This window comes from Mytilus edulis, chromosome 5 (assembly GCF_963676685.1).
Source record: "Mytilus edulis chromosome 5, xbMytEdul2.2, whole genome shotgun sequence".
NCBI classification, from domain to species: domain Eukaryota; kingdom Metazoa; phylum Mollusca; class Bivalvia; order Mytilida; family Mytilidae; genus Mytilus; species Mytilus edulis.
Genome location: NC_092348.1, coordinates 80,874,687 through 80,902,575, shown reverse-complemented (window position 1 = coordinate 80,902,575; position 27,889 = coordinate 80,874,687). Strand labels below are relative to the sequence as shown.

The window sequence follows — 27,889 nt, the reverse complement described above, 5'->3', positions numbered from 1 at the left end:
AAAGTCAATCGACATGATCCGCTACTTAGTGGTGCAAATAGTTTGCAGAAATCAGCACCGATATTTGACGAAAAAAGTAAAAACAAAAAGCTAGTTAAAATGCATTTATAAAATTACTGAAGGGTTAATTAGTAAAATAATAACTCAAGTTATTTGATATTTTTCGACACAATTGAATAGACATATTTCATATTGTTTTCTTTTATCATGATATCGTTTATTTTTTTGTTTAGAGTTCAGTGCTTTCATTAACAAATTTCTCATTCGAAACTCCTCTATAGAATACATACGCTTACGTTTTATGTGTGTTTAAAATATGGAAGATATGGCATGTTGAGGCTTTCTTTTTCTTTGGAAGACCTTCCGAGAGTTTCAATTTCATACTGTGGTCGAATTATAGATATGGCCCAAGCTGTGGAGAAGGAATTAATTTGTCCGATATGTGCGGATTATTTTACCAGCCCAAAGGGTCTACCTTGTCTACATACATTTTGTAGAGATTGTTTAAAATCGCATATCATGTCACAGATAAATAAAGGACAATTTTCCTGTCCTATGTGTAGGACGAGTGTGCTTGCTCCAGAAGAAAAACCTCGTTCTGAATGGGTAGACATCTTTCCAACAAATCATCATGTAGTCAGCATTATGGATATTGTTGTTCCTAATTTTGAACCCATTTATTGCAAAATATGTAAAGAAAGGGGTTTACGACATAAAGCAGTGAAACATTGCAAGTTATGTGTAGAGGATTTCTGTTTGGAATGTGCAAGACTTCATAATTTGTTCAATGCAACGAAAACTCATTCTTTATCGGAAATAGAGAATAAGCAACGCAAACCAGACACAAGACCATCCGCTTCCAAAACTCCAGATCAATCCTCTAAAATCAATTATGATAATTATATTATTAAAGTAAAGTTTAAAGGAAGCATTGATTTGAAAACTGACCACGGTGATGAGCCATCCTTTATAACAAGCTTAATATTTTTGGAAGATGACCGCATTGTTGCGGCAGATAACTGCAATTATAAGATAAAACTTTTTGAAAGCGAAGGCAAGTTTGTGTCGGAGATATGCCAAGTTCGTCCTTTTGGCTTAACCCTAATTCATCAAACTTATATTGCTTCAACTGAAGCTGGATACATTAAATTTTTTCATGTGTATCCAAATAAAATCAAAATTGAAAAAACATACAATGCAGAATGGAAAATATATACTCCTCATGCAGTGCCTGTGTCAAATGCTCTGCGTGGTCTCCATTATTGTAATGGTCAATTTGTTGTATGCTCTGGTGACGATTTAGATAAACATGTGACCGTTTTAGATGCAAATGGTAAAAATCAACACCGTGTTTGGAAGAAGGACGGTTTTCGAGGTAACATGTTCAAAGATCCATGGTATTGCAAGTTGAGTGATAACTTAGAAGACATTTACATCAGTGACGGAACAGGTGTTTTCGGTAGTGTAAAGTGTGTTTCAAGTCATGGACAGGAGAAATGGGAATATTCTTGTCAAATGCCTCGTGCCATCGATATTATTGGAAATCATGTGTGTGTAGCTGATTGGCGCGAGGACGAAATAAAGGTAAATTAATATTAACAAAAAATAATGACTATCAGTAAATACTTTGATATGTTCATTGATTTAAATAATAACATTTCTTCACACAGCTACTGGTATCATCAACAAAATATACAGAACTCCGCAAATATTTCGAAACATTACAGGAACAGAAGGCCCATTTTCCTGCTTAGAAAGATTCGAACGTAAAATGATAATTATATGACCTGCCATGTTTACCTAGGGTTTTGGCAGCGGTCAGAGTGTATTGGCAAAACGTTTCAAAACAAAACAAACTAACACATTGATAGGTCCAAAACACTAGACTGCAAATTATTGTATTCACTCCTAGTCAAAATGGTCGAAAACATTTCGACTGATTTCCTAATATCCAATAGTTAGAAATTCGAATGAGCTTACGGGAAAAAATGTGGAGCTTGCAAGTTTTTCTGAATACAGATCACAGATCTAACAATTTAAATAGAGCTTTTCTTGTACAAACTTATTTTGAAAACTAGACTAGAAATAATATTAAAACCAACCGAAAAAAAAATTATCTGACAAAAATGTTAATGAAATCATTTCAAAATAGAAAAAAATCTTATCTGTTTAATTCTAAATATGCGTCGAACTGTAAAATAAAGAATTCATGCTGTTTCATATTAGTACTTTTGGGGCCCTTTATAGTTTGCTGTTCAATGTGAGACGAGGATCCGTGTTTAATACCATACTTTGGTCTATAGTGAATACCTTTTTCACATTCTGACTTGAATGGAGAGTTGTCTTATTGGCATTCATACAATAGCTTCTTATTTCTATGTTAAATTCTGAATAGGCGTCCTATTGTAAGAAGTCAGTAATTGACAACAATACCTTGCCAATGTAATTCAGATTTGATTACACAAACCAAGAGAAAAAAAACACGTGAGAATCACATTAACTTTAAAAACTTTAAAAAGGGTCAACAGTTGGGGAACTTTTCTTGTTGGACGATATCGCATCCTTAAGAAAGCTACCGGTATGAAATCTAATCTTGCCAACAAGATTTCTTTGAAATAATTAAGTCTTGTTCGTTTCAGGTGCTAACGAAAGATGGAAAATTTGTTAAAACTTTGCTCAACAAAGAAGATGGAATTCGTCGTCCACAAGCAATAGCTGTGAACCACTCCGGGGATAAATTAATTGTTGCAAACAGTCCACCATATAGCAGTGACGTATTACTTTTATTTGATCTGGAATATAAAAAGGTAGACGATACCAAAGCATCGCACAAGAAAACAACCTCTTCTCTATGTACACTTTGTTGAACATTCCTACATTTCGGAATATAAAGTACAATAAATGTTGTGTTTTTTGTCGAGCCTGCAACTTTTGTTGCAGAAAGATCGACATAGGGATAGTGATGCGGCGGCGGCGGCGGCGGCGTAAGCTAACTTCTTAAAAGCTTTCATATTTTAGACGGTGGAAGACCTGGATGCTTCATACTTTGTATATAGATGCCTCATGTTACGAAGTTTCCGTCAGTCACATGTCCAATGTCCTTGACCTCATTTTCATGGTTCAGTGACCACTTGAAAAAAAAGGTTAAGATTTTTTGTAATGTTGAATTCTCTCTTATTATAAGTAATAGGATAACTATATTTGATATGTGCGTACCTTGCAAGGTCCTCATGTCTGTTAGACAGTTTTCACTTGACCTCGACCTCATTTCATGGATCAGTGAACAAGGTTAAGTTTTGGTGGTCAAGTCCATATCTCAGATACTATAAGCAACAGGGCTAGTATATTCGGTGTATGGAAGGACTGTAAGGTGTACATGTCCAACTGGCAGGTGTCATCTGACCTTGACCTCATTTTCAGGGTTCAGTGGTTATAGTTAAATTTTTGTGTTTTGGTCTGTTTTTTTCATACTATATGCAATAGGTCTACTATATTTGTTGTATGGAATGATTGTAAGGTGTACATGTACCGGGCAGATGTCATGTGACCTTGACCTCATTTTCATGGTTCAGTGGTCAAAGTTAAGTTTTTTGAGTTTTGGTCTTTTTATCTAATACTATATGCCATAGGTGAACTATATTTGGTGTATGGAAATATTTTACGATCTTTATGTCAGTAGCGCAGGTTTCTTTTGACCATGACCTCATTTTCACGGTTCATTGCACAGTGTTAAGATTTTGTGTTTTGGTCTATTTTTATTAAACTATAAGTAATAGGTCAACGATATATGTTGTATAGAAGCATTGTTCGATGTACATGTATGCCTGGCATGGTTCATCTGACCTTGACCTCATTTTCAAGGTTCATTGCTCTTTGTTTAGTTATCTTGGTTAATGTTAAGTTTATGAGACAGTTGTAATAAAGCTTTATACTTAGGACTATCAACATAATATCAATGATTAGTATAGAAGGCGAGACATTTCAGCGTGTGCACTCTTGTTTAAATGTATTGTCGTGTTCCTTTTAACAATAAAACGCAGATAACAGAAAAAGAGAATAACTTAACTTTATTTATAGTGCTAATGGTAAAGCTTTTGTTCCGTTCATCTCTTTAAAAACCTGAAAAAAACAGATTTAGTCAGATATAGAAAGTGAAATAACGAGTAATCGTAATTATTATTTGAAACATATGCGATGAGGGTCAGAGACAACTATTTAAAAGAAGGTAACACAAAATAGACTAAGAAATACAACAATACTATACAGGGTATAGTAACACCATGCATGCATTAAAGGACAAGGTCTTAACTGTCTCCAGTAAAAAACTAAACAAATGATATCGAGACGGCCTTACATGTATACCATATAGCACCATATTTGGACCATGTTTTTAGGCTTTTATCTGTTCCTAGTCTAAAAAACAATTCATATCAAGACGTCATTGTAGGGTCTTATAATTCTGTAACCATGGACTTTTTATACTAGTAATGTTTGTCCGCCCAGACATATTTTACCACGACAAATTTATCACTTACATATACAGTATGGTAAGAAATATTCAAATTCACTACACGGGCTATCATATAGACCTTCCCGTGCCTTAAAAACGAACGGTATAAATACGTCACCGTGTGACGGTATCACTGTGACATGAATACCACATTGCACCATATGTACCATAGCATGGATAGCTCTCTCTAGTCTAAAAAAAAACAACCTCGTGCTACATGTATATCACCATAGCATATTTACCAGACGATATCGGTATATGGGAATTAAGTAGAATCTTAACAGGAAGTTGTGGTATTAAAAAACCATAACGGATAAAAAAAAAAATAACCATCTTGCACCCCAACCTGAAACAGTGGTCAGTATAACATTACAACATAGAAAGACGCTTTGACTACAATAATGAACTTTTTAACTGAATATAATTTAAAGAAGGGACCCAAGATGTACTTACAGAAATTGCTTTCACAAACATAGTTTGATTGATGTGAACAGAGGTAGTCAATCCATTTCCCGTCGTGACCATTTGGAATTTGTACACAGTTATGACCTGTCCCTTTTGAACCGTAGCCAGATATCCAGGTCGTGTACTTTGCTTTTGACTGATCAAAACTCCATCGCCACTCACCTTCTTTGAGATCAGTCAGGCCTATCCAATAATGAGCATCTGCAATAAGAGAAAATTGTTTATCAGATATTTATTCTATATTATTGCATATAAGTGAGGACATATTATTTCGTTGCTGGGTTTCCAAAATGTCGTATATGACTTTTCTGGCTAAAAATACTTTTTGACACCAATGGTCTGGCCGGGAGGAAATCTTTGGTATTACAAAATGGCATACAGTTAGAACAATCAAAACGTTTGAAATAAGACATATTACAAATTGCCAATGTCAGTTGTTTGTAAAGTTTACTTCCAAATGCTGTATGAAAACTTGAAAATCGTTGTATAATGGCTTTGGGAATTAAATAATTATACATTTCTCGGATAATCCAGAAATGTCAAAGTTTTATTTCACTGCTATTTACAAAAATGTTCAAGTTCACATACGACATTTTGGAAGCATGCATTTAGTCAAAATCTTCAAAGCCTGTTTGTTAGATGTTTTTTCTTGAAAAATTTGTAATTTACAACATTTTGATAGCCCAGCGACGATATAAAGTGGCTACACGGCGGATTAATAAATTGGTTATTCGATATAACTCAATAGACCAATATTAAAGTATTCCCTTTCAAAGAAGCTTAACTTAAAGAAATATTCGTATCCAAGATATTTTTAGCGGATGGACAGATAGACGGACGAAGGGGTTCAAGCGACATGCCTTCGCATCTTGACTAGAATGTCATCCCCTCTGCATTATGTAAACACTAGAATGTAAGCTCCTATGCATTACCTACCCAACTAGAATTTTCGCCAATCTGCATGAATAACTAACTGTAAAGCATTCCCTCTTTTATTTATCAGACTAGATGAACACACTTCAACGACATAAAAAATGTTTGCTCACTTGTATTTGGCCTGTGTTGGAAAATTCTTCTGTTTTCTTCCTGATCGTTGATTTTAGTAATGTAGCCACCTATTTCTCTGCATTTTCTCTAAAAAAAATAAACATTCTTGTATAACTGCTTTGTGCCGATTTGATGAATTGAGTCCTTTTCAACTGAGTTTTCGTTCTTATGCTGTACTGTTACATCGGTGTCCCAGATTAGGTGCACCTTCACACGAGTTTAACCACACCATATTCTGTATGTGTCTGTCAGAAGTCAGAAGCCTGTAATTCAGTGGTTGTCGTTTGTTGCTGTACATCATATTTGTTTTTTTGTTAGTTTTATACATTGACCTATAGGGGCTGTTAACTTTTGTGTCATTTGGTCTCTGGGTGAGCCTGGTTGTCTCATTGGCAATCATACCACATCTTAGATTTTTATAGATATAAACAAGATGCTATTTTAAAGTGAAGGATGATCTCAGCAAATAATATACAAAAATACCCCGTTTATCTCCAATACGGCAATTTATTGTTGTTTTTTTTTTAAATGGACAATTTTTCCATTCTAAATTAATCCTTTTTGAAAAAAATGTCCCTATTACTATTCTTAAAAAAATATGACTCTGTGTTTGAGACAAATACAAATGAAAGTGACAATGTTAGGACTGTCGGGGAGAGATCGTCGCCAAAGAAAATACTTGGATACTATATAAATAGCTTATATATATAGCTAGAACAAACCTCTGCTGTGAACCAATCTTGTCTATCTTGACTGTAGTAGTAGCAGTGACCATTATACTTGTGCCATTTGGTTTCTTCATTAATAGATTATAAATAATTCATTCTTATAGAAAACAAATACGGATAGACATTGAAAATGTATTCTGAAAAGACCGCTATTGTATAGCTCTTTCTTTTACTTTGTACTGATATGGACTTTCTTTCAGTCATGCTCGTGTCATATGTTTCCGACATGTATTAGTTTATTTATCTTGGTACTCTGTTCTGGTTATTTTTATAAAGTTAAAAAAGATATTTTAATAAAATTTCTCCTTAACAAAACAATTAGTAAGTTTCCACGTTTGAATATTTTCACTTTTTTTTTTATGTCGAACCTTTTATATCCGACTATACGGTATGGGGTTTTCAGTCATTGTTGCAGGTCATACACTGACCCATATATAGGCTTATTGTTTATATTCACTTTATATACAATTATACGGAAGCGTATTAGGTAGATAGAAAAAATAAAAGTAGTAGTGAACTTTTTTTTCAAAGTCGAAATTTTGTCATTTCAAATCTTAAAATTTCGACTTTAACTCGAAATTTTAACTTTTCTTATCTTGAAATTTTGACTTTCTAAAATCTTGAAATTTCGACTTTTCAAAAAGTCGAAATTTTGACTTTTTTAGAATTCGAAATTTTTTGCCTTTATAAAAAGTCGAAATTTCGACTTTAAACTCAAAATTTCTACTTTTTTAAAACTTGAAATTTCGGTTTTTTCTAAACTCGAAATTTCGACTTCTTTTAAACTCAAAATTTCGACTTTTTTTTTAAATTCAAAATTTCGACTGGTTTTTAACTCAAAATTTCGACTTTTCCTAAGTATTTATACGTTTGCGATTACCAAATTCACAGTCATTTATATCAGCAAGCGGAGAGCCATATACATCATAAACTTAATAAGCACATTTTAATAAACTTAACCATTATGATAGATAGAAAATCTTGTTCTTGTCGAAGAATAAATAAAATATGTTTCACGTTCAAATACATATTTCAAGTCTGGACTTCAGATATGTGTATCAAGACAACCCTGTTATTCCGATACACCCATGTTACGACATACTTTTATTCAACATCTAATATATAAAGACAAGGGTTAATAGTTGTGTTATAAGAATGTCAACTTGTATCTTCTGACATCAGACTCGGACTTTTCTTGAACTGAATTTTAATGTGCGTATTGTTATGCGTTTACTTTTCTACATTGGCTAGAGGAATAGGGGGAGGGTTGAGATCTCACAAACATGTTTAACCCCGCCGCATTTTTGCGCCTGTCCCAAGTCAGGAGCCTCTGGCCTTTGTTAGTCTTATATTATTTTAATTTTAGTTTCTTGTGTACAATTTGGAAATTAGTATGGCGTTCATTATCACTGAACTAGTATATATTTGTTTAGGGGCCAGTTGAAGGACGCCTCCGGGTGCGGGAATTTCTCGCTACATTGAAGACCTGTTGATGACCTTCTGCTGTTGTTTTTTTTTTCTATGGTCGGGTTGTTGTCTCTTTGGCACATTCCCCATTTCCATTCTCAATTTTATTGTAGAGTTTAATCAATATTCCAGAAAAAAGAACCATTTATTTATTTCAAAATTCACAAAACTAGAAAACCGAGCAGCTCATTTGTCGTCCTGAATATGCATGGCATTTTTGGCTACTTGATTTACCAGTGTTTAAACAAGGCAAAGTCAGTAACTTGCTATTGGGAAACCAAACAGGCCTTTGAAACTGCGATGCTAAATGTTCTCAGATATGACGATTCTATGACAGTGTCGTGGGAACTAAAACATGGAACAAAATGTGTTGATGACGCTTTAATAATTTGCGTCCATGTCTACTCCTTCTAAAATTGAAATAACTGTGTTTGAATACTAGTATCAAAGTTTTAAAAGAGATCAAAGTCGCAATTTCGATTCAAAAAAAAAAATCAAAATTTTGAGTTTACAAAAAGTCGAAATTTTGAGTTTAAAATAAGCTGAAATTTCGAGTTTAAAATAAGTCAAAATTTCGAGTTTTAAAAAAGTCGAAATTTTGAGTTTAAAAAAGCCGAAATTTTGAGTTTAAAGTGAAAATTTCGAGTTTTAAGTGAAAATTTCGACTTTTTGTAAGTCGAAATTTCGAGTTTCAAAAAAGTCAATATTTCGACTTTTCAAAAAGTCGAAATTTCAAGATTTTTGAAAGTAAAAATTTCAAGTTTATGTCAAAATTTCGGGATTAGAACAGTCAAAATTTCAAGTTAAAGTCAAAATTTCGAGATTTGAAAAGTCAAAATTTCGACTTTGAAAAAAAAAGTTCACTGCCAATTTTATTTTTTCTATGTCCCTAATACGCTTCCGTACAATTACAATAAACGTTACAATCGAGGTTGCATTAGAATGATCGATAGTTGTCTCATTGTCAATCATACCAAATGTCTTTATTTCTAAATTAAATAGAATATCTGACTCAATTTCATAAACTTGAATAGTGAATAGTGCAAAAAAACACAGTTCACTATTCATGAATTTTGAATAGTGAAAAGTGAATAGTGAATAGTGAACGTACTTCAGCCCGGTCATAAAATTATACTTACTTTGAAAGTCTCTTCCGAGTACTTTAAAATCTTCCTCCAACTTTTTTAACTTTTGTTCCACGTTTGTGAATATATCTTTAGAAGTTCCAATCTGTTTCTCCAATGTTGTAGTTGTCATTTTGATGGTCTTCTCCATATTAGTGATTGCATTTTTGATCTCCTTGTCTAATGTTTTGATTGTCTTTTTGTGGTTATTCTTAAGGGCCTTTAGACTTTGAAGGAGATCTTCCTGTACTTTTACAAGAGTTTTTCTCGCGACATCAAAGTCCTTTTTAGACTCATTCGATAAACAAGGAATACTTGAAACTAATTCGTTCAAAAACACCATCAAAAGTACCAAAGAGAGAATCATACTTAGAAAGTATAAAACAGAAATAAATTGTTATTTTGTCAATCGTAAATAGTTTTCTGAAAGAACAAAAATAGGGACATAAGCAATGCATATAGTGTTTAAAATATGAAGATTTTCATGGGTAGATTTGTGAAGGTAAGCATCCGGCAACTAACTAGTAAAATTTTAAAAAAGTAATTTGTAGCATAAATAAAACAAGTCAATTGTTTTGAATTGTTTTGATCCGCCCTACTAACCTCAAAACAGATTTGACCCGCTTGTGCGCCTGAAACAACTTTGATTATGCTAGGTTTTTGAACCCCTATTGCTCATTGATATTGTTCTTAACATTGTAACGACACGAAATAAGATTTATCAAAAAATATTTATCATGACTTACCTTTTGCAAAGTTCTAGTGTCTCTAAAACGTCGATCCTTGTCACGCTGTAGATACTTTTATATGATATGAATACTGTTTGCTTTATAACCATAATATTTGATTATTTACATTTAAGACCAGCTGTTATGACTGAAATTCGAGATATTTTTCGAGCTATTTATTACATGCAACGTAAAATCCAAACATAGATGAGAAGTGGGCTGTTTTATTTTTTCAAACATTTTACTTTTTGAGCAGTTCAAGTAATACGAATAAAGACGACTACTTGTAATTATGTAACCCATCAACTCACAGCTAATATTGAAAGTCAGAAAACATTCAGTCAGAAAAAAGGGCTCTCAGTTTATGTAGAAAGAAAAGCGTACTAGAAAGTCTTTCTCATTTACTTACTTAAATCGACCCTAATAGAAAGTGAAGATCTTCACACATCCCAATATTTGGACTGAAAGCCCGCGGAAATAAAAATTAACTGGAATACTATAGCTTCATTTTTAAATTGTTGCAAAAATTTGATTAAACTGATAAAAATTAGAAGATTAGAAAAATTATGCCGTATTACGAATCACCTATAAATAGCCTCGAAGTGAAAAAATGAAATCAATCAAACGAGAAAACAAAAGGCCTGATTTTACCAAATTATGAACGAAAAACAAAATGATATACACTAACAAACGACTACCACTGAAATTTTGCCTCCTGTCTTTGGATAGACACATACAGATGTGACAGGGTTAAACTAGCTTGAATGCATCAAGCAAGCAATATCCTTAGACAATGCTGTAACAGTTACATAAGAACAAAGTATAAAGTCATTTGGAAAGGGCTTAATAAAAAAAAACCAGACCGAACGTGGCAGGGTACTTATACATCCCCACAACAAGAAAGACAGAATGTTCCCTTTTCCCTTTTCTCTTTTCTTTTTTCATTAAGTGTGACGTATCAACGAGACCTGCATGTTGATTTCTCCTCAGAAACTTTTTGGCAATATTAAACCAAACTATACTTAAATCATATTCAGGGTTGTGTAGTTTGTATCAGAATGTATCTGATGACCCCGCCTATACAAGCAATATGGCCATTATTACTAAAAATAGAACATGGGGGGAAAATGCATTTTTTTGCTTATATTTTTGAAACTAAAGCATAGAAAGCAAATCTGAAACGTATAAAAATGTTCATCTATCTGCCCTGAAATTTTAAGACGCATCAGACAACCTATTGTTGGGTTGCCGCCTTGGAATTGGTAAATTTATGGAAATTTTAGAGTTTTTGATTATTATCTTGAATATTATAATAGATAGAGATAAACTATAAACTACAAAATTGTTCAGCAAAGTAAGTTCTACAAATAAGTCAACATAACCAAAATGGTCAATTGATCCCTTTAGTAGTTATTGTCCTTCATAGTCAATTTTGCCAATTTTTGTAATCTTTTACAAAAATCTTCTTATCTGAAAGTACTGAGAAAAATGTAACCAAACGTGGCCACAATAAGGTATGTAGTTAAAAAAAAAAGATGTTAGATAACCCTCCCTGTCTACCAACCAACATGGCTGTCATTGATAAAGATAGAACATAGGGATAAAAAGCAAGTTTTGTCTATTATTATTTGAACCGTTATAAATAGAGAAAATCTGAAAGGAAAAAATATGTTTAAATTAATGAGCTTCACCAATTGTCTATTTATATACTTCACAACAGTTAGATAAATTCGTATAGGAGTTATCACCCAATATGTCAAATTTTACGATTTTTTTCTTCATTTTTGTCTTTTATCATGAAAAGTTTAACTATAATATTTAGAGAGAAATCTTTTTTCAGTTGTGTCTCATTATGATAGATAAATAAACACTCTAAATCACAAAAAATGATCATCAAGGCAAGATCTATTAATAAGTCAAAGAAAATAAACAGGCTGTATACAAGATCAGTAATACAAGCTCAACTAAATAGAGATTTTTGTTATGGTCTTTTCTCGTCTACAATCATAGAGAGTGTCCTTTGTTTGATATGCCCATAGACCAAGGTGAGCGACACAGACTCTTAATGTATGTTTTTTTTTCAAACCGTTGGTGTACACGTTTAATAAAAAAACCGTATTTAAATAACCCGAAAAGTCCATCACCTTTTCAGAACGTGATTGTGTTAAAAATATACTAATTATTCAAGAAACGCATACACTTGCGTATTAAATAAATATTTTGCTAATGCAGTGACTGTTTAACACTCCTAGTTGACTTGGGTCTATGTGATCCTATATGGATACCGTTTGACCAGTATTATCAATATATTATATGAGATAAATAACATAGAAATTAGAGAGATAAATGACATAACATTTTTTTTTTGAATATGTGTAAAAAAAAGTCATATTAAAAATTAAAAATGAAGTTCCACTACCCAGACCCTTGTCTATGTTTTTTTTTACTAAATATAGAAAACAATTTACTTACTTGAAAATTTTCAATATAAATGTACAAAAGATGTGCTTATTTGACTCGTATTTAGTTGATATGCAGTGTTGTTTGTATGTCAGTAATGTTAAATAGAGAGCAATTATGATGCTAAATATTGAATAAAATATAATTTATATTCAATCATTCCTTTTTTCATTTTTAATCCTTTCTTAGATGAAACAAATGAAAAGGTTTATATCAGTTTAAGTTATTACTTTCCAAAATCTATTTATAAAACATGAATATGAAAATATGAACTATAGATCGTAATAAAACAGCACGACTTTTAAACTGGACGATATACCAAAATACCACGAAATGAAAGAAAATGTAAAATATGTAATGTCTTGGACGATGAATTCCATTTTTTCTTTAACTGTAAAATATATAGAAATTAAGAGAAATCTTTCTAAAATATTATATACAAAAATATGTAAATTTTAATACACTTAATTTTACTGATAAACTCGTGATTATACTAAATCCATCAACACCGAATGATGTAAAAGCAGTTGTTTCTTTTATTAAAGAGTCATTAGAACTGAGGAAAGGAGAACAATAACTGTTTTTATCATATCTCTTATAATATTGTCAAGTTTTCATTATGTTTTATTATGTTTTGTTTTGTCAATGTATTTGTCATAACCAAAATTGGTTTTTGTCTGTTTTGCAAATAAATAATTATTATTTAGAAATAGTCATTTCGTTCTTTACATTTTTTCCTTGTTTTGAATATGGAATTTACATGTCGACACTGTATGTAATAAATGACCAGACAGACACAAAATTTAATGTGGAAATTCATTTGTAACATTATATGTCTATTATAGGGGAAGTTGTAGTAATTAGCACAAATTGCGTATTAATATTTTTAGTATATATACCAGAATGTTTATCTGTAATGTCACTGAGTTCCCATCCAGCAAACATGTAAGTCCACGACAGCTTTAGTAAATAATCATTTCAAAGGTTTTTTTTTCATATGAACAATTCAAACAAAATTTCGAAAAAAAACGTAAATTCATAATCATTCAAAATTTTTAATATTTTCATTTTTAAATTACAATAAAAACTTATTGTATAGTCGTTCTTATTTTTTTCTTCAATATTTATATATTATATTACTAGAATTAAAAGTATTTTAACAAGTTCTATATATAAATCCTCGGGCTAAACAGCAACATGAAATGTCATGTTATCAAAGATGTTTTTGTGTTCTTTTTAAAATTCGAAGAAAATATTAGTTCAAACAAAATTGAGTTCTCAAGTATATTTTAAAGGATAAAAAGATAAAGATGTTTAGAGTAATATTTTTCAATTTAAACCAGTGAGAAAATAGTGAAAAAAAACATGAAATAAATAACAAGCGAAAATCTGAAAGGCAGGCAGACAACACCGCTATCCAAGAAATAAAATGTCCGACTAACAACATAAGCGACACAGAAAGACGGAGGGGACAGTTTTTGATAGTTTTTATGTTGCAAAAATAAAATATCCTTACAAGTTGCATGACTTTTAATTTGATGGTAATTTTTGATTTTCAGAATGAAAGCCACACTTGCCGTTGTCGCCGTCTTGGGTCTGTTTGCCCTAAACTGTGTGAGTGCTGATGGTTACGGCAATGGAGGTGGATACATGAAGGGTGGATGGTCCGGGTATGGTAATCAAGGATACGGAATGGGAGGTTACCAAGGATATGGCAAATCAGGTGGTTACCATGGATACTCCGGATATGGAAAGAAGGGAGGTTACGTTGACGAAATCACACACTATCAACCGCTCCCAGTTTATGGAGGCGCTATTGCTGGTCCATATGCCGGTGGATATGGTGGAGATTTGGCCGGTGGTATTGGTGGAGGGATGGACGGTGGTCTGTTCGGACAAGGTGGAGGCCTCCGTAAGTTCTTGTTTTCATCAATGAGATATTAGTGTATATATCTTTCACGTTAAGCTCTTACTTGGATTGAGATTTGTTTCATCGGCACTCATACATCATCTTCTTATTTTCTATCTATTTAATATCTTTAAAAAAAAGTATGCCTTTGAATAATACTTTGAATTTCTAAATCTTCTAAAATTTCATCGCCTATATCTTTCTTGTGCGGCAAAATTATACTAAATATTTTAAGATATTGAAAAAGAGGGGCGAAAGATACAAGAGGGTCATTCATACTCATAAATTAAAAAAAAAAACTGACAACGCCATGGCTTTAAAAAAAGACAAACAGACAAATAAAAGTACAGAAGATAGAACATAGAAAACTAAAAACAAAGCAACACCAATCCAACCAAAAATCGGGTGTTTCGGAAGAGTGAGCAGATCCTGCTCTCAATGTGACACCCGTCGTGTTGCTTATCTTATTGCAAATCCGACAAACTACCTATAAATTCTTAATAGTTAAGGGCCCTTTATTAAGAAATACAATGATTTGATTTGATTTGAATAATGAATGTTAATTGTAACATTTTCTTTATTTTAGTGATGTTTTTCGTCTTGCTTCTTCTTTTGAGCAACAACAATGGCAATGGTTTATTCGGTCGATAAACTAGAAACTAAAAGAGTTAAGAAACCAGTGATTATTTGAGAAGCATCTAAAGATCGTGTGAACTGTAATGTATTGAAATGAAGAAAAAATTGTATACTGTTACAATTCTGATAAAAATTGTAAAATTCAATGCATTGTTATTGTGAAATTGTGATACATGAAAAATAAAACATAAATATTAATTTTGCAAGTTTATTATTGCACTGCCAAAGTGCCTTGAAATATTCCACTGGAGTTGTTCAAACACTTATTTTACTAGCATTCGGAAATTCCTAGTTCTCTTTCCGCATGTTTTTACGGTTAAGAAACAAAATAATTTTGGGTGGTTCATTGATTTACATTTGAGCTTTGAAGGATTGCAGCTTTCAGTTGTCAAAACGAAGTTGCAATAAAAACATGATACCCTTAAATACTGATCAGGTATCTATTAATCATTCTCGAGTAAATAGTTTTTGCAAATAGTTTTAAAAGATGACATTAGGTCAACAGCTTGTAAAGCACAAATTAAACAGCAACTGAGAAAGCCACACATGCATAGACGACAAGGATTCTAAGAAGCAAAACACTCCTTAGTAACGTCGGTACATGTATATAATATGACCATTAGCCAATGCTCATCTAATCATAAATGGTTGTCAAAATACATTTGTGTTTCTTGGAATATGAATAATAGATTAAAAAAAAAATATCAAGAAAGTATTATCCAAGATAAATTGCATGCTAATATTGGTGATTTGAATCTGTTCAAAGTTTTGATTTTACTACTCTATATACCACTTTACCTCGTATTCTGATTAAGAAAAAAATCACACCTGATTGAATTCAAAGTTCAAACTCTTTTAGGTATTTTTTCAGTAACAACAAACAAAAAACTATGTTAATTGGACATGCTCTGATACTATAACTGCCCTTGAACTTTTACTAGATAAAATTTTTGTTCGATTTGGAGATTCCGTATATCGTTAATTTTTTGTATTATCATGAGTTAGAATTTATGACTAAAATCAACAAAGACCAATCGAAAATACATCTAATACCAAAATATTAAATAATACTTTTAGATATTGGGATGATATATTGGCTCTCAATAATGACGACTTGAGTATGTACACTAAAACAATAATCCTGTTTATCCTACTTTAAAGAAAGCTAATACTAATAATGACCACTGCCCTTTCATGGATTTTGATCTATATAATTAACGGGAAGATTAAGACCACAATTTAAGATAAAAGAGATGATTTTTCATTTCATATTGTTAATTATCCATTTTTAGCATCTTATCGTGTTTAATCTTAACTTGTACAATTTGCTCGTGTATGTAACAACGTTTAAGATTTTAACGAAATAAATCTATGTACTACTGAACAATTATTACGCCAGGGTTTTCGATATCACAGCTTGAATAGTCAAACCATTTACCAAATTTTATCTACGGCACAAGGACATCATAACGAAACACAAATCAACATGCAGACATCTTATACATGTACGTTCAGGTATTTCACATCCAATCTTTTATGGTAATATTCTTTACAAAGTACAAAAAATGTTGGTATTCACCTCAAAAGCGAACAAAACCTTTAAACAGACTTATTCGGAAAGGATATAGTTACGATACTGTTGTCAAGTCATTAAGGATTTCATATATTTGTATCAATATTGGTTCACTCATAGGGTCTTTGCATAGGAAATAAACACATTTATTTTGAAATCAGTTGTTGGCATGATACGGATTATGTTCTTCTCATGTAATTTATGATGGTATGATACTAAACCCCTAACGGGATGGATTGTGCTTGATATTCATATGAAGACGACATCATCTTTTTAATTGTCAAGATTGCCTGTCAGTAACTGCTAGTATTCATTTTTTAATGTTTGTATTATTGTCATTTTGTTTAGTTTCTTTTGTTACCTATGCTGACATCGGTCCCAAGTCAGGAGCCCCTTGCTTTTGTTAGTCTTGTAAGATTTTTCATTTCAGTTTCTTTTATATATTTCGGAGTTTAGTATGATGTCCATAATTACTGAACTAGTACACTAGTTTTTGTTTGGGGCCAGCTGAAGTACGCCTTCGGGCGCGGGATTTGTTAGCTGTATTGAATACCCATTGGTGGCCTTCGGCTGTTTTCCGTTCTTTTGGTTGGTTGGTTGGTTGGTTGTCTCTTTGACACATTCCCCATTTCAATTCTCACTTTTATCATATATATATATATATATATATATATGTTCACTATCATATGGACATGTATGAAGAGTTGACTAATTGGCATTCGAACTTCATTTTATATCTCTTAACATCTTGTCCAGAGGATATTTAAAGCTTCAACCAACTCTTAGCATTTCCAGTTAGTATATCTAGCATACTTCCCTTTTTCGTTAAAGACTATCTATTGAAATGTGAAAAAGACTATATGGAAGTGTAGTGTAGTGTAGAGAGTAGAAATATCATAGCTGTCATCAGAATAAAAGGACCATCAAAAGCATGTATTTTACATTAAACCTCTAAATAATTTTTATCACTCCAAAAATAATTAATACCATTTTTTTCATAATCTTTATTGCAAAAGTAAATAACAAGTTCTCTGATAGGAGTAAGGGAGGTAGTTAGAAGCACTGACAAATTAGTAATAGAACACTTACAGGTACTAGATGCGAAGAGGAAACGAAAGATAAATGTTTGTTTGTGTAATTTAGGTCAGTCGAGACTTTCAAATGTTCGGAAGAAGCTTTAAACTGGATAGTGACAGTGATAAGCTTGTTATCAATTTGACCCTCTGTAAAGCCTACGGACCTGAATGTAGACGAAAAATCGTTTTTGAGGACTTCTGTGTAGTATATTCCTCACACCACATGACACTACATTTTTGGCTGGTATGTGTGTCGGTAGATACAAACTGCTTTGCGATTACTTAAAGTTTACTTTTTATTCTGGAAATAGGTAGATCATTATCCTATTATTAACTTTAGAATTGTTTTCAAAATTAGTTTTATGAATATATACAGTATTCATAATTTTATTCAAATATCTATCTACTGACTTTTAGTAGATTTTGCACGTTTAGCCCAATTTGAACAGTAGACAGACGAAGTGTTAATGACCTGATGACACTGTTTCCAATCTATTATAGATAGAGAACGATATTAAGGTCATTTCTTAATAAACATGTTGAGGTCTCCTGTATTGACATGACCATAGGGAACATATCTAAAACTATAAGTTTCACAGTCTCAAGTGGAAGGAACATTATTTTCTATATTGACGTCTGATGAACAGTTAAAACAAATCTGTTATCTATCAATATAAGAAATAACAGGTGGTTTTGTATTATCAAAATCTGAAGTTAATTGGCTATGGTTGATGGAATCATTGAATATACTAGAGAAGCTTATAAAACCAATACCTTCATTTCTTTTTTTTAATTTAAGAAATTCCGTTGATGAATTCATGTTTATCGATACTAAGAACAGCATATGATGACAAAAGGCTGTAGTAATACGTACAACGGACTAACAAATGAAATTTTATTACACTACTGAAAAATAGTAAAATTTGAATATCTAGTAATTTGTTTGAAAATTTCATTTGTGTTTCGAATATAAATTAAACATTAATAAAGTATATGAGGGTTTGGGCGATGGTCTACAGAACAAAGAATAATAAACCAAAGCATAAAGAATAAATAAAAATAAAAATGGACAGAGAAAAATAAGTAAACATTGGGGGAAAAAGGTATACAAGTATCAACTAATAGGCTAAAGTATAAAGAATTACATTAAAAATAAAGAAAGAGATAAATGACACATAATATATATATATCATATAAACCGGAGGGAAAATATGATACAAGCCCAAACGAAAAAATATAAACGAGTCTAAATTAAAAACTACGTTCAAACCTATGATTGCGTTGGATAAAAACAATTTTTGCATATGCATGTAAAATCAATTTCGTTGTAGAAGGTTTAAAAACAGCACAAACAACATTTTCCAAAAGACCAAAAAGTGAAAAAGTATATTTAAACAAACGCATTTGACTAACAGGTCGAACAACTGATGTTCTTTAACCCTGCTGACTGCCATTGGCGATTGCCAAATAAAATTGATCACAAGATGTAACAAAATGGATCTTAATATAAATTTAATACTAAACAGAAAAAAAAATTACTTGTGGCCACGATGTAATGCCACAAACATACGGTGACAATATTGTTTTAGTACACCAGATCCGGATTTCGACAATAAATGTCTCTTCAGTGATGTTAGGGATCGAAACGGTATTTGGAAGGCCATATAAAAAGTACCCTCATTTTTAGAAAAAGTACCCTCGTTTTTAGAAAAGGTACCCTCATTTTTAGATAGACTTTAGAATTTTAAGAGTCAATATAGGATGAACGGATCATATAAACCGGAGGGAAAATATGATACAAGCCCAAACGAAAAAATATAAATGAGTCTAAATTGAAAACTACGTTCAAACCTATGATTGCGTTGGATAAAAACCGCAATTTTTATACGTGTGCATGTAAAACAAATTTCGTTGTAGAAGGGTCTAAATACAGCACAAACAACATTTTCCAAAAGACCAAAAAGGTAAAAAACTATATTTAAACAAAACGCATTTGACTTACAGGTCGAACAACTGATATTCGTAAACCCTGCTGACTGTCATTGGCGATTGCCAAATAAAATTGATCACGAGATGTAACAAAATGGATCTAAATATAAATTTAATACTAAACAGAAAACGATAAACTTGTGACGAAGATGTTATGCCACAAACACAAGGTGTCAATATTTTTTTTGTATATATTATATACATATCTAAAAAGAAGATAGAAAAAAACATATAAAATAAAGAAAAGAGAAAATGACATAAATATTCAAGAATAAGTATACACAGATATAAAAGAAATAAAGTTCCACTACCAAATTTCTCGTCCATGTAACAACAATTTGTACTAAAAATTGAGAATTTTCACTTACTTACTTATATTCCAGTAATGTGAAAAAAAGTTTGTGCATTTTAAAACTCGTTCGTTGTTGTTATGTAAGTTGTTTATTTTTGGAGTAGTTTATACAGAGATCAATTATCCCATCAACCCGGATTTGTTTTTTTTTCTCATTGAATCGATTTATGAATTTCGAACAGTGGTATACTACTGTTACCTTTATAATGGTGAATATACTTAATATTAAAAAAAATTACATTTAGTCTTCTGTTTTTAATATTTTAATCGTTTCTTAAATTAAAAAAAGAAATGTGAGGAATTACTTTTCAAAGACAATTATAAAACATGTACAACACTTTTTGACAAAATATGCAATGTAGATCGTTATAAAACAGCACGGCCGTACATTGACCTATAATGGTTTACTTTTTTTTTCTTTTTCTTTTTTTTTTAAATTGTTATTTGGATGGAGAGTTGTCTCATTGGCACTCACACCACATCTTCCTAAATCTATATACATTAATTAAGAATGGTTTCTATAATCAGTAAATTTGCCTATTTCTAATGGAGAATTTACATGTCGACACTATATATTATCGAATGACCAGACAGACATCAATATGGAAGTTTATCTGTAACCTTATGTGTCTATAGCGGAACTTGTAATAATGAGCACACATTGCATATTAATATTTTTGGTATATATACCAGAAGGTTTTTATGTTTATCACTGAGTTCCCACCAAGCAAACATGTAAGTCCACTAAAGGTGTAGTAATAACAATTAAAAAATAACTTAATCATCAAAATATTTATATATATACTCAATTATTCTTCACTTTTTGTCTGGAAAAATAGAAATAAAAAATCATTCAAATATTTATATAAAATTTGAATTCATAATTAGAATAAGGAACTCATTGTATGGTCGTTCTTATTTTTTCAAAATATTTACATACTTTTTCCTGAAATTAAAAAGAATTTAAACATGTTCTACAAATAAATCCACAGGCTAAGTAACAACATGATATGTTTCAAAATATCATTGATGTTCAAATTATTCATTTTTCAAATCATTACATAAAATTTCAATTCATAATTAGAATAAGTAACTCATTGTATTGTCGCTCTTATTTTTTTTCAAAATATTTATATTTTGTTTTCTTGAATTAAAAAGGTTTAAACATGTTCTACAAATAAATCCTCAGGCAAAACAACAACATAATATGTGTCAAAATATCGTTGATCTTCAAATCATTATTTTTTTCAAAAATATAAATAATTCAAATGAAATTGTATTTTTCAATATATGCAATATGATAGAAATAAATAGATGAATTAAGAAGAAATATTTAAAAATGGAGATGATATATATAATAAGGGGTAATGTTAAAGGTTGACGCACAACATAGCAATCTAGAAAAAAAACTCAAAAAACACACACACACACAAGCGAGAACGAAAAAGCGAGATTAAGACAAAACAGAGATTGAGAGGACGGTATTGTTATATTTCATGTTGCAATCATAAAACAATTTTTTCTAAATATTGAGAATTATTTTTTACTGACTAAAAAAATACCGATGATGAAGAAAAGTGTGTGCCTATTAAACTCGTACGTTGTTGATATGCATGTTGTTTATTTTTGTAAAGTTTATACAGAGATCAATTATAATGCTAAATATTAAAAAAAAATTGAAATTTGAGAATGAAAATTGGGTAATTGAGAATGAAAATGGGGTATCATTTATATTTAATCATTAATTTTTCATATTTTAATAGTTTTTTTTTCAATTTAGAAAAATGAATATGTTGATTTAATTTTCAAAATCTATTATAAAACATGTTGAAATATCGTTTAGAGTTGCATGTCATTCTGATGATTTCATCTGATGATATAATAAATTGTTATTTCTGAATTTCAGAATGAAAGCCACACTTGCCGTTGTCGCCGTCTTGGGTCTGTTTGCTCTGAACTGTGTTAGTGCTGATGGTTACGGCAATGGAGGTGGATACATGAAGGGTGGATGGTCCGGGTATGGTAATCAAGGATACGGAATGGGAGGTTACCAAGGATATGGCAAATCAGGTGGTTACCATGGATACTCCGGATATGGAAAGAAGGGAGGCTACGTTGACGAAATCACACACAACCAACCGCTCCCAGTTTATGGAGGCGCTCTGGCTGGTCCATATGCCGGTGGTTATGGTGGAGGACTGGCCGGTGGTATTGGTGGAGGGATGGACGGTGGTCTGTTCGGACAAGGTGGAGGCCTCCGTAAGTTCTTGCTTTCATCAATGATATATTAGTGTATATATCCTTCACGATAGGCTCTTACTTGGATTGAGATTTGTCTCATTGGCACTCATACAAAATCTTCTTATTTCTATCTATGTAACTTTAATTCACTAAAATAAATTAACATAGACAATTGTACTTTGAATTTTTTAATCTTCGAAAATTTTATAGCCTATATCTTTTTTTTTGCGTCAAAGTTATACTAATTAGTTTAAGATATTGAAAACGACCTATAAATTTTCAATAGTTTAGGGCCCTTTATTTAGGAAATACAATGTTATGATTTGATTTGATTTGAATAGTGAATATTAATTGTAACATTTACTTTATTTTAGTGATGTTTTTCGTCTTGCTTCTCCTTTTGAGCAACAACAATGGCAATGGTTTGTTCGGTCGTTAAACTTAATGTAAGTATCATTAACATACAGATTATTGTAGATTTTTGTAGTTTTGTTTAATCTTTATGCATTTATTTGTGTAATTATGATCATGGTTATCATTGTAATAGTTTGTATGGGTATAAAATGACGGAGAAAAAAAAAACATATTGTCAGGTTAAAAAGAGAGTAAATGATAATTAGAATATTACTACACATAGAGGTATCAGAGATTAATACATGTGTCTCTTTTTTTCGATACGTGACTTTCACTCTTATCCCTTTTTTATTTGAACCTTGACTGTTGAGTTATTGTCTCACTTACATTTACCAAACTTCTCGAATTATTGTTAAAATTTAACCACAATAAACACTCAAACTAAACAAACAATGCCGTACGGTGACCTATAGTTGTTAATTTTTATGTCAATTTGTCTCTTGTGGAGAATTGACTCATTGGCTATCATACCACATCTTCTTTTTTTTTAATGAAAATATTTCAAGTCTAATACAGAGATACAATATATATGCTCCTTTAAGTTTATGTTTCATATTGTTTTCTTAATTGAATGTGTTATATTATTTCAGTGTAGTGAAAGGTGCCAGTAATGAAAGAAACTAGAAGAATTAAGAAACCAGTGATTTCTTGAGAAGCACATAAATATCGTGTGAACTTTAGTGCATAACAATGAAGAAACAAATGTAAACTGCTACAATTCTGATAAAAATTGTAAAATTCTATGCATTGTAATTGTAAAAAGAAATGTGATACGCGAAATATAAAACATAAATATTAATTTTGCTAGTTTATCATTGCACTGCCAAAGTACGTTGACATATTACACTGAAGCTTTCCAAACACTAGTTTTACTAGCATTCGGGAATTTCATGTACTCTTTACGCAGTTTTTATCGTTAAGAAATAAATAATTTGGGGTGATTCATTGATTTTCGTTTGCGCCTTCAAAGATTGCAGCTTTCGGATATCAAAACGAAAATGCAATAAGAAAATGCTACCCCTTAATATTGCACAGGTATCTATTAACCATTCACGAGTAGATAGTTTTTGCAAATGATTAAAGGTGACATTTCTTATGTAATTAGGAAACAAGGTCAGCAATATTTTAAGCACAATTTAGACAGCAACTTTCCTTTCTCTAAATAAGTAGAAGACTGTATGCATGGTTATTGGTGTTTTTGCCTATAATAGGCGGTCATTTTTTATCAATAAGAAAGACACACATGAATAGACGATAAAGAATTCTTAGAAGCAGAACACTCATAGATGACTTGGGTCTACATGCATAGCATTTGACCAGTAGCCAATGCTCATCTAAACAAAAATGGTTTTCAAAATACATTTGTGTTTCTTGAAATATGAATAATAGATAAAAAAAAATATCAAGAAAGTATTATCCAAGATAAATTGCATGCTTATATTGGTGATTTGAATCTGCTCAAAGTTTTGATTTTTATACCCTATATACAACTTAAACTTATATTTTGATTAAGAATAAATTCACACCTTATTATATTGGCATTTAAACAGACATAATGCCAATATATATGTTCAAACTCTTTTCGGTGATTTTTAAGTAACAACAAACAAAAGAACTATGTCAATTGGACATGCTTTGATACTATAACTGCCCTTGAACTTTTACTTGATTAAAGTTTTGTTCGATTTGAAGATTCCGTATATCGTGAAGTTATTGGAACTAGCTGTGCACCACTTATTGTCATGAGTTACAATGTATGATTGAAATTAGCAAAGACCCATCGAAATAACATCTGATACCTAAATAAAATAATACTTTCAGATATCGGGATGTTATATTAGCTCTCAAAAATGACGACATCAGTATAGGCGAGTGACATTTTCAGAAAAGACGCTTAGTTAGTGACTTTAATGCATCCACCTAACACACAGCTGAATTTTTTATATGATATAGTATAATATCTGAACTTCCTTTATTGGTCGGTCGTAAAACAATCGTACGGTGCAATTTTTGTAAAAATTGAATTAAATAAAGGCAACAGTAGTATACCGCTGTTCAAAACTCATAAATCCATGGACAAAAAACAAAATTGACACAGTTCTTTTGTTTGTTGTTACTTAAAAAACACCTAAAAGAGTTCGAGAAATAATTCCAAATTGAAAAATGACGAACATGACGAATGTTGAAGCGTGAAAAATTAACATTTAGCTTTATTTTCTGTTGTCACAATGCATAAAATATGTACGTTTAACATGTCAATGTATAAAAAAAATAGTTTTCAAAAAAAAAGGAGTAATTTTTGCGAAAATAAAAAGATTTTTGTAACATTTTTGGAATTTTTTATAAAAATGGTGCCAATTTTCATATTTTTTTTCATTTCTTAGATATTTTCGACTTGAAACCGAATTAATGATGTTCGTATTATTCAAAAAGTTAATTACTTGTTTAATACATATCGTTATCACTGTATTGTTCTCGATTTTATACACTTTTACACACTCCCCCTTTTCAATCAAATTTCCGAAATCGCTTTCTCTGTTAATTTCCCTCAAGTAAACGGACATAAACGCTTCGAAAAAGAGTATGAATAACCACGAAGGCATTTGTTTTTGGTACAAATATTACGCAAAGTATAAAAAAAAATTTCAAAGGACCATGGAAGCTGAGATGTCAACGTTTTTTCTTTGTAAAAAAACAATATCTTATTATTCTTAGTCATTTTGCACCTACAAAAGGCTGTGACTATGAATAACTTTTGAAAACTACTTCTTTATCAATTGGATCAATGCACATTTTAATTTTGCAACTAAAAGTACGTAAAAATGTGTCAAATCTGATATTTTCCCTATGATCTTTAACGTGAGATATGTCCACCTTTTAAATTTCCTACCCTTTTAACCATCGCATACGGTAGACTTATTGAAGGTGCAAATTTGGTCAGTATTTTAGAGGAAGCATAGTATATGTGCTAGGGTCACGTCAAGAGCCTGTATGTTGACATGCTATAAATACATTAATATATGGGGATATCTATTCATTCAGTTGACAAATTTTGAATTCTTCGTAGATATTTGAAATACAATAAATGTTCTACCCCAGGCGTATATATATTACCTAAGCCGTATTTTAAATAGGATAACGTGTTTTTAAATATTCTTCGAAGTTTTACTTGAATCTAGCGTCACCGATGTAGACGAAACGCTTGTCTAACGTAAACAATAGATCATATTCCTGGTATCTTTCAAATTAATTTGTTATTCATTATGGTTGTCGTTATAGGTTGCTTTTTATGATTTTTGATTTTGTAATTAGTTTTGAGCATGAATCAAGCTTTTGGGTATCTAATTAAAAATGTTTTAGAACCTTTATAGTTTATTATAAAGTGTTGGCTATTGCTTCTTGTTTTGGGCCATACGATAAGCTATAGCTGTTTACCTCAAAGCATTTAGTCTCTGGTATCTAGAGATCATAGTGTCTTTTAATTATACTTATCAAATGAATATGATATCTTCAGGTTTCATTTCTAAATACAGATTAACAATTTTTAAAGAGGAGTAATGTCAGAGGGTTAGTGATGACCTGACACTTCGTTGTACTCTAGACATGGAACAACTGTGTGCTGTTTACGAGTTCTATAACCAGTGGGAATTATGGTTGGCGATGCACTATGTTAATTGTGCATATATAGTTTTTTTTTATTAAATATATGTACCTTTACCAGCAGTTCATGCTCTTACAGGTTCAAATAGCTCATCATCTATCTTTGTTCCTTAGAAAAGTCTCTTTTAACGACATCAATAGATAGCGGGTCTATCACAAATTAAACAAAATTCATATTGACACGTAGATCGGTGCTGCAAGAAAACTCTTAAGTGTCCGAAACCAAAAATAAGTATGTATAAGTCTAATTTGACGATTTGAGCAAGCTATATATCAGACTTCCAACCAAAAAGATTGCCATCGTGTCACGCCTACCACCAAGTGCATCATCATTCAAACTACGTGTTCTGAAAGCTAGCAAACAAAGACATGGCGTCATAACAAACAAATACGGCAGTAGATTTACCCAAGTATGAGAACGGATGACAAGAGGGTTCTTAATACGTCATACTTTCTTCTGGATTTGATAAATTTGTTCTTGTGAAGGAAAAATATATGCATTAGGGAACTTGTGCATGTACTGAAATCATTGTAAGCGTCTGTTACACTGAAGTATGTCAGTAAAGCGATGTATCAGGAATTGTTCCAGTAAAGCAAAAGCTTAACAAGCTCAGTTTTAAAATATGAATTTCGACTGTCTTATAGTGTTAAAAATCACAAAATTGAAAATTGAAATAAATAAATTTGTAATAAATTCGATTTATTTCGTTTATTTTAAAGAAATAAATTATTCACAGAAACTCCTTTCAGAATGACAAATATATATATATATATATATATATATAAATATATATATTGGTTTAGTCGAACTAAATCCCGCGAGTTCATATTAGTTGATCTTTAAATTTCTAGGAATGTGATTGGTTAAAAGATCTAAGTTTTGAATACTGGTAAGAAATCAATGCTTGCATTTTTAACTGCAAACCTTTTGACTGCACAAAATGTGAGTGAAAATAAATGCAGTCGTAATAAAAAAAAAAAAAAAAACGTTAAGAAATTAAAGTGAGTGTAAAGTATATAATCCCAAATGTCAAAAAAAAAGGGTCACCATGGGACCTTACTTTAGTTTGTAAATCACCGCATTCTAAGTTTTGCATCTGGGGTCAGTTTTACAACAAATCTTACGACTACATATAGTCGTAAGTCATGAAAAGTTCAGTTAACTTACGATTAATCTTGTCTTAACTTTTTTTTGTGAAACCGACTTCTGTATCTGAAGTCTGGTAAACCTTAGCTTTGCAGCTATATAATGTCGCGGGCAGGATTCTATTATGATTGGATCCATATCACAGTGACCTGATTTTAGTTTATGGTCATCCCCTATTATATTTGGAAAAGATATGGGCCGGACACAAACCTGACAAGCACGAATCAAATAATGTTTGAAAACTTGACGGCTCAAATGTCAATGTCAATGTCAAAATAAGAACTGATTTAATTTATGAAGAACCACGTGTCATCCCATAGTAAATCTCTGAACTAAGTGTGTTTAACATCAGTTTTATAGTTC

General features: G+C 31.4%; 4 protein-coding genes across 4 annotated transcripts; 3 read left to right on the top strand and 1 right to left on the bottom strand.

The window, feature by feature from the left end:
- Positions 1-295: 295 nt before the first annotated feature.
- Positions 296-4,043, top strand: LOC139524554 (uncharacterized). The gene is made up of 2 exons (XM_071319408.1): positions 296-1,584; positions 2,640-4,043. The coding sequence occupies exons 1-2, from the start codon at positions 331-333 to the stop codon at positions 2,865-2,867; spliced, it is 1,482 nt and encodes a 493-aa protein (XP_071175509.1). The 5' UTR covers positions 296-330; the 3' UTR covers positions 2,868-4,043.
- Positions 4,044-4,048: 5 nt separating this feature from the next.
- Positions 4,049-9,760, bottom strand: LOC139524555 (C-type lectin domain family 10 member A-like). The gene is made up of 5 exons (XM_071319409.1): positions 9,357-9,760; positions 6,745-6,818; positions 6,022-6,109; positions 4,964-5,176; positions 4,049-4,119 (listed from the first exon to the last, which is right to left on the bottom strand). The coding sequence occupies exons 1-5, from the start codon at positions 9,706-9,708 to the stop codon at positions 4,112-4,114; spliced, it is 735 nt and encodes a 244-aa protein (XP_071175510.1). The 5' UTR covers positions 9,709-9,760; the 3' UTR covers positions 4,049-4,111.
- Positions 5,802-15,272, top strand: LOC139524556 (uncharacterized). The gene is made up of 3 exons (XM_071319410.1): positions 5,802-5,888; positions 14,089-14,441; positions 15,025-15,272. Exons 1-3 carry the CDS (start codon positions 5,854-5,856, stop codon positions 15,087-15,089), a joined length of 453 nt encoding a protein of 150 aa, XP_071175511.1. The 5' UTR covers positions 5,802-5,853; the 3' UTR covers positions 15,090-15,272.
- A 5,504-nt stretch (positions 15,273-20,776) lies between these two features.
- On the top strand, positions 20,777-23,518 carry LOC139524553 (eggshell protein-like). Its single transcript, XM_071319407.1, has 4 exons — positions 20,777-20,799; positions 21,971-22,323; positions 22,680-22,751; positions 23,310-23,518. The coding sequence occupies exons 2-3, from the start codon at positions 21,972-21,974 to the stop codon at positions 22,742-22,744; spliced, it is 417 nt and encodes a 138-aa protein (XP_071175508.1). The 5' UTR covers positions 20,777-20,799; position 21,971; the 3' UTR covers positions 22,745-22,751; positions 23,310-23,518.
- The last annotated feature ends 4,371 nt before the right edge of the window (positions 23,519-27,889 follow it).

Coding starts and splice junctions, on each gene's coding strand:
- LOC139524553 (XM_071319407.1), top strand. CDS start 21,972: ATGAAAGCCACACTTGCCGTTGTCGCCGTCTTGGGTCTGTTTGCTCTG. Junction 22,324..22,679: donor CGGACAAGGTGGAGGCCTCC/GTAAGTTCTTGC, acceptor ACTTTATTTTAG/TGATGTTTTTCGTCTTGCTT.
- LOC139524556 (XM_071319410.1), top strand. CDS start 5,854: ATGTCATCCCCTCTGCATTATGTAAACACTAGAAT. Junction 5,889..14,088: donor CATTATGTAAACACTAGAAT/GTAAGCTCCTAT, acceptor TTTGATTTTCAG/AATGAAAGCCACACTTGCCG. Junction 14,442..15,024: donor CGGACAAGGTGGAGGCCTCC/GTAAGTTCTTGT, acceptor TCTTTATTTTAG/TGATGTTTTTCGTCTTGCTT.
- LOC139524554 (XM_071319408.1), top strand. CDS start 331: ATGTTGAGGCTTTCTTTTTCTTTGGAAGACCTTCCGAGAGTTTCAATT. Junction 1,585..2,639: donor GGCGCGAGGACGAAATAAAG/GTAAATTAATAT, acceptor TGTTCGTTTCAG/GTGCTAACGAAAGATGGAAA.
- LOC139524555 (XM_071319409.1), bottom strand. CDS start 9,708: ATGATTCTCTCTTTGGTACTTTTGATGGTGTTTTTGAACGAATTAGTT. Junction 6,819..9,356: donor ACTCGGAAGAGACTTTCAAA/GTAAGTATAATT, acceptor CTATTAATGAAG/AAACCAAATGGCACAAGTAT. Junction 5,177..6,021: donor CCAACACAGGCCAAATACAA/GTGAGCAAACAT, acceptor CTCTTATTGCAG/ATGCTCATTATTGGATAGGC.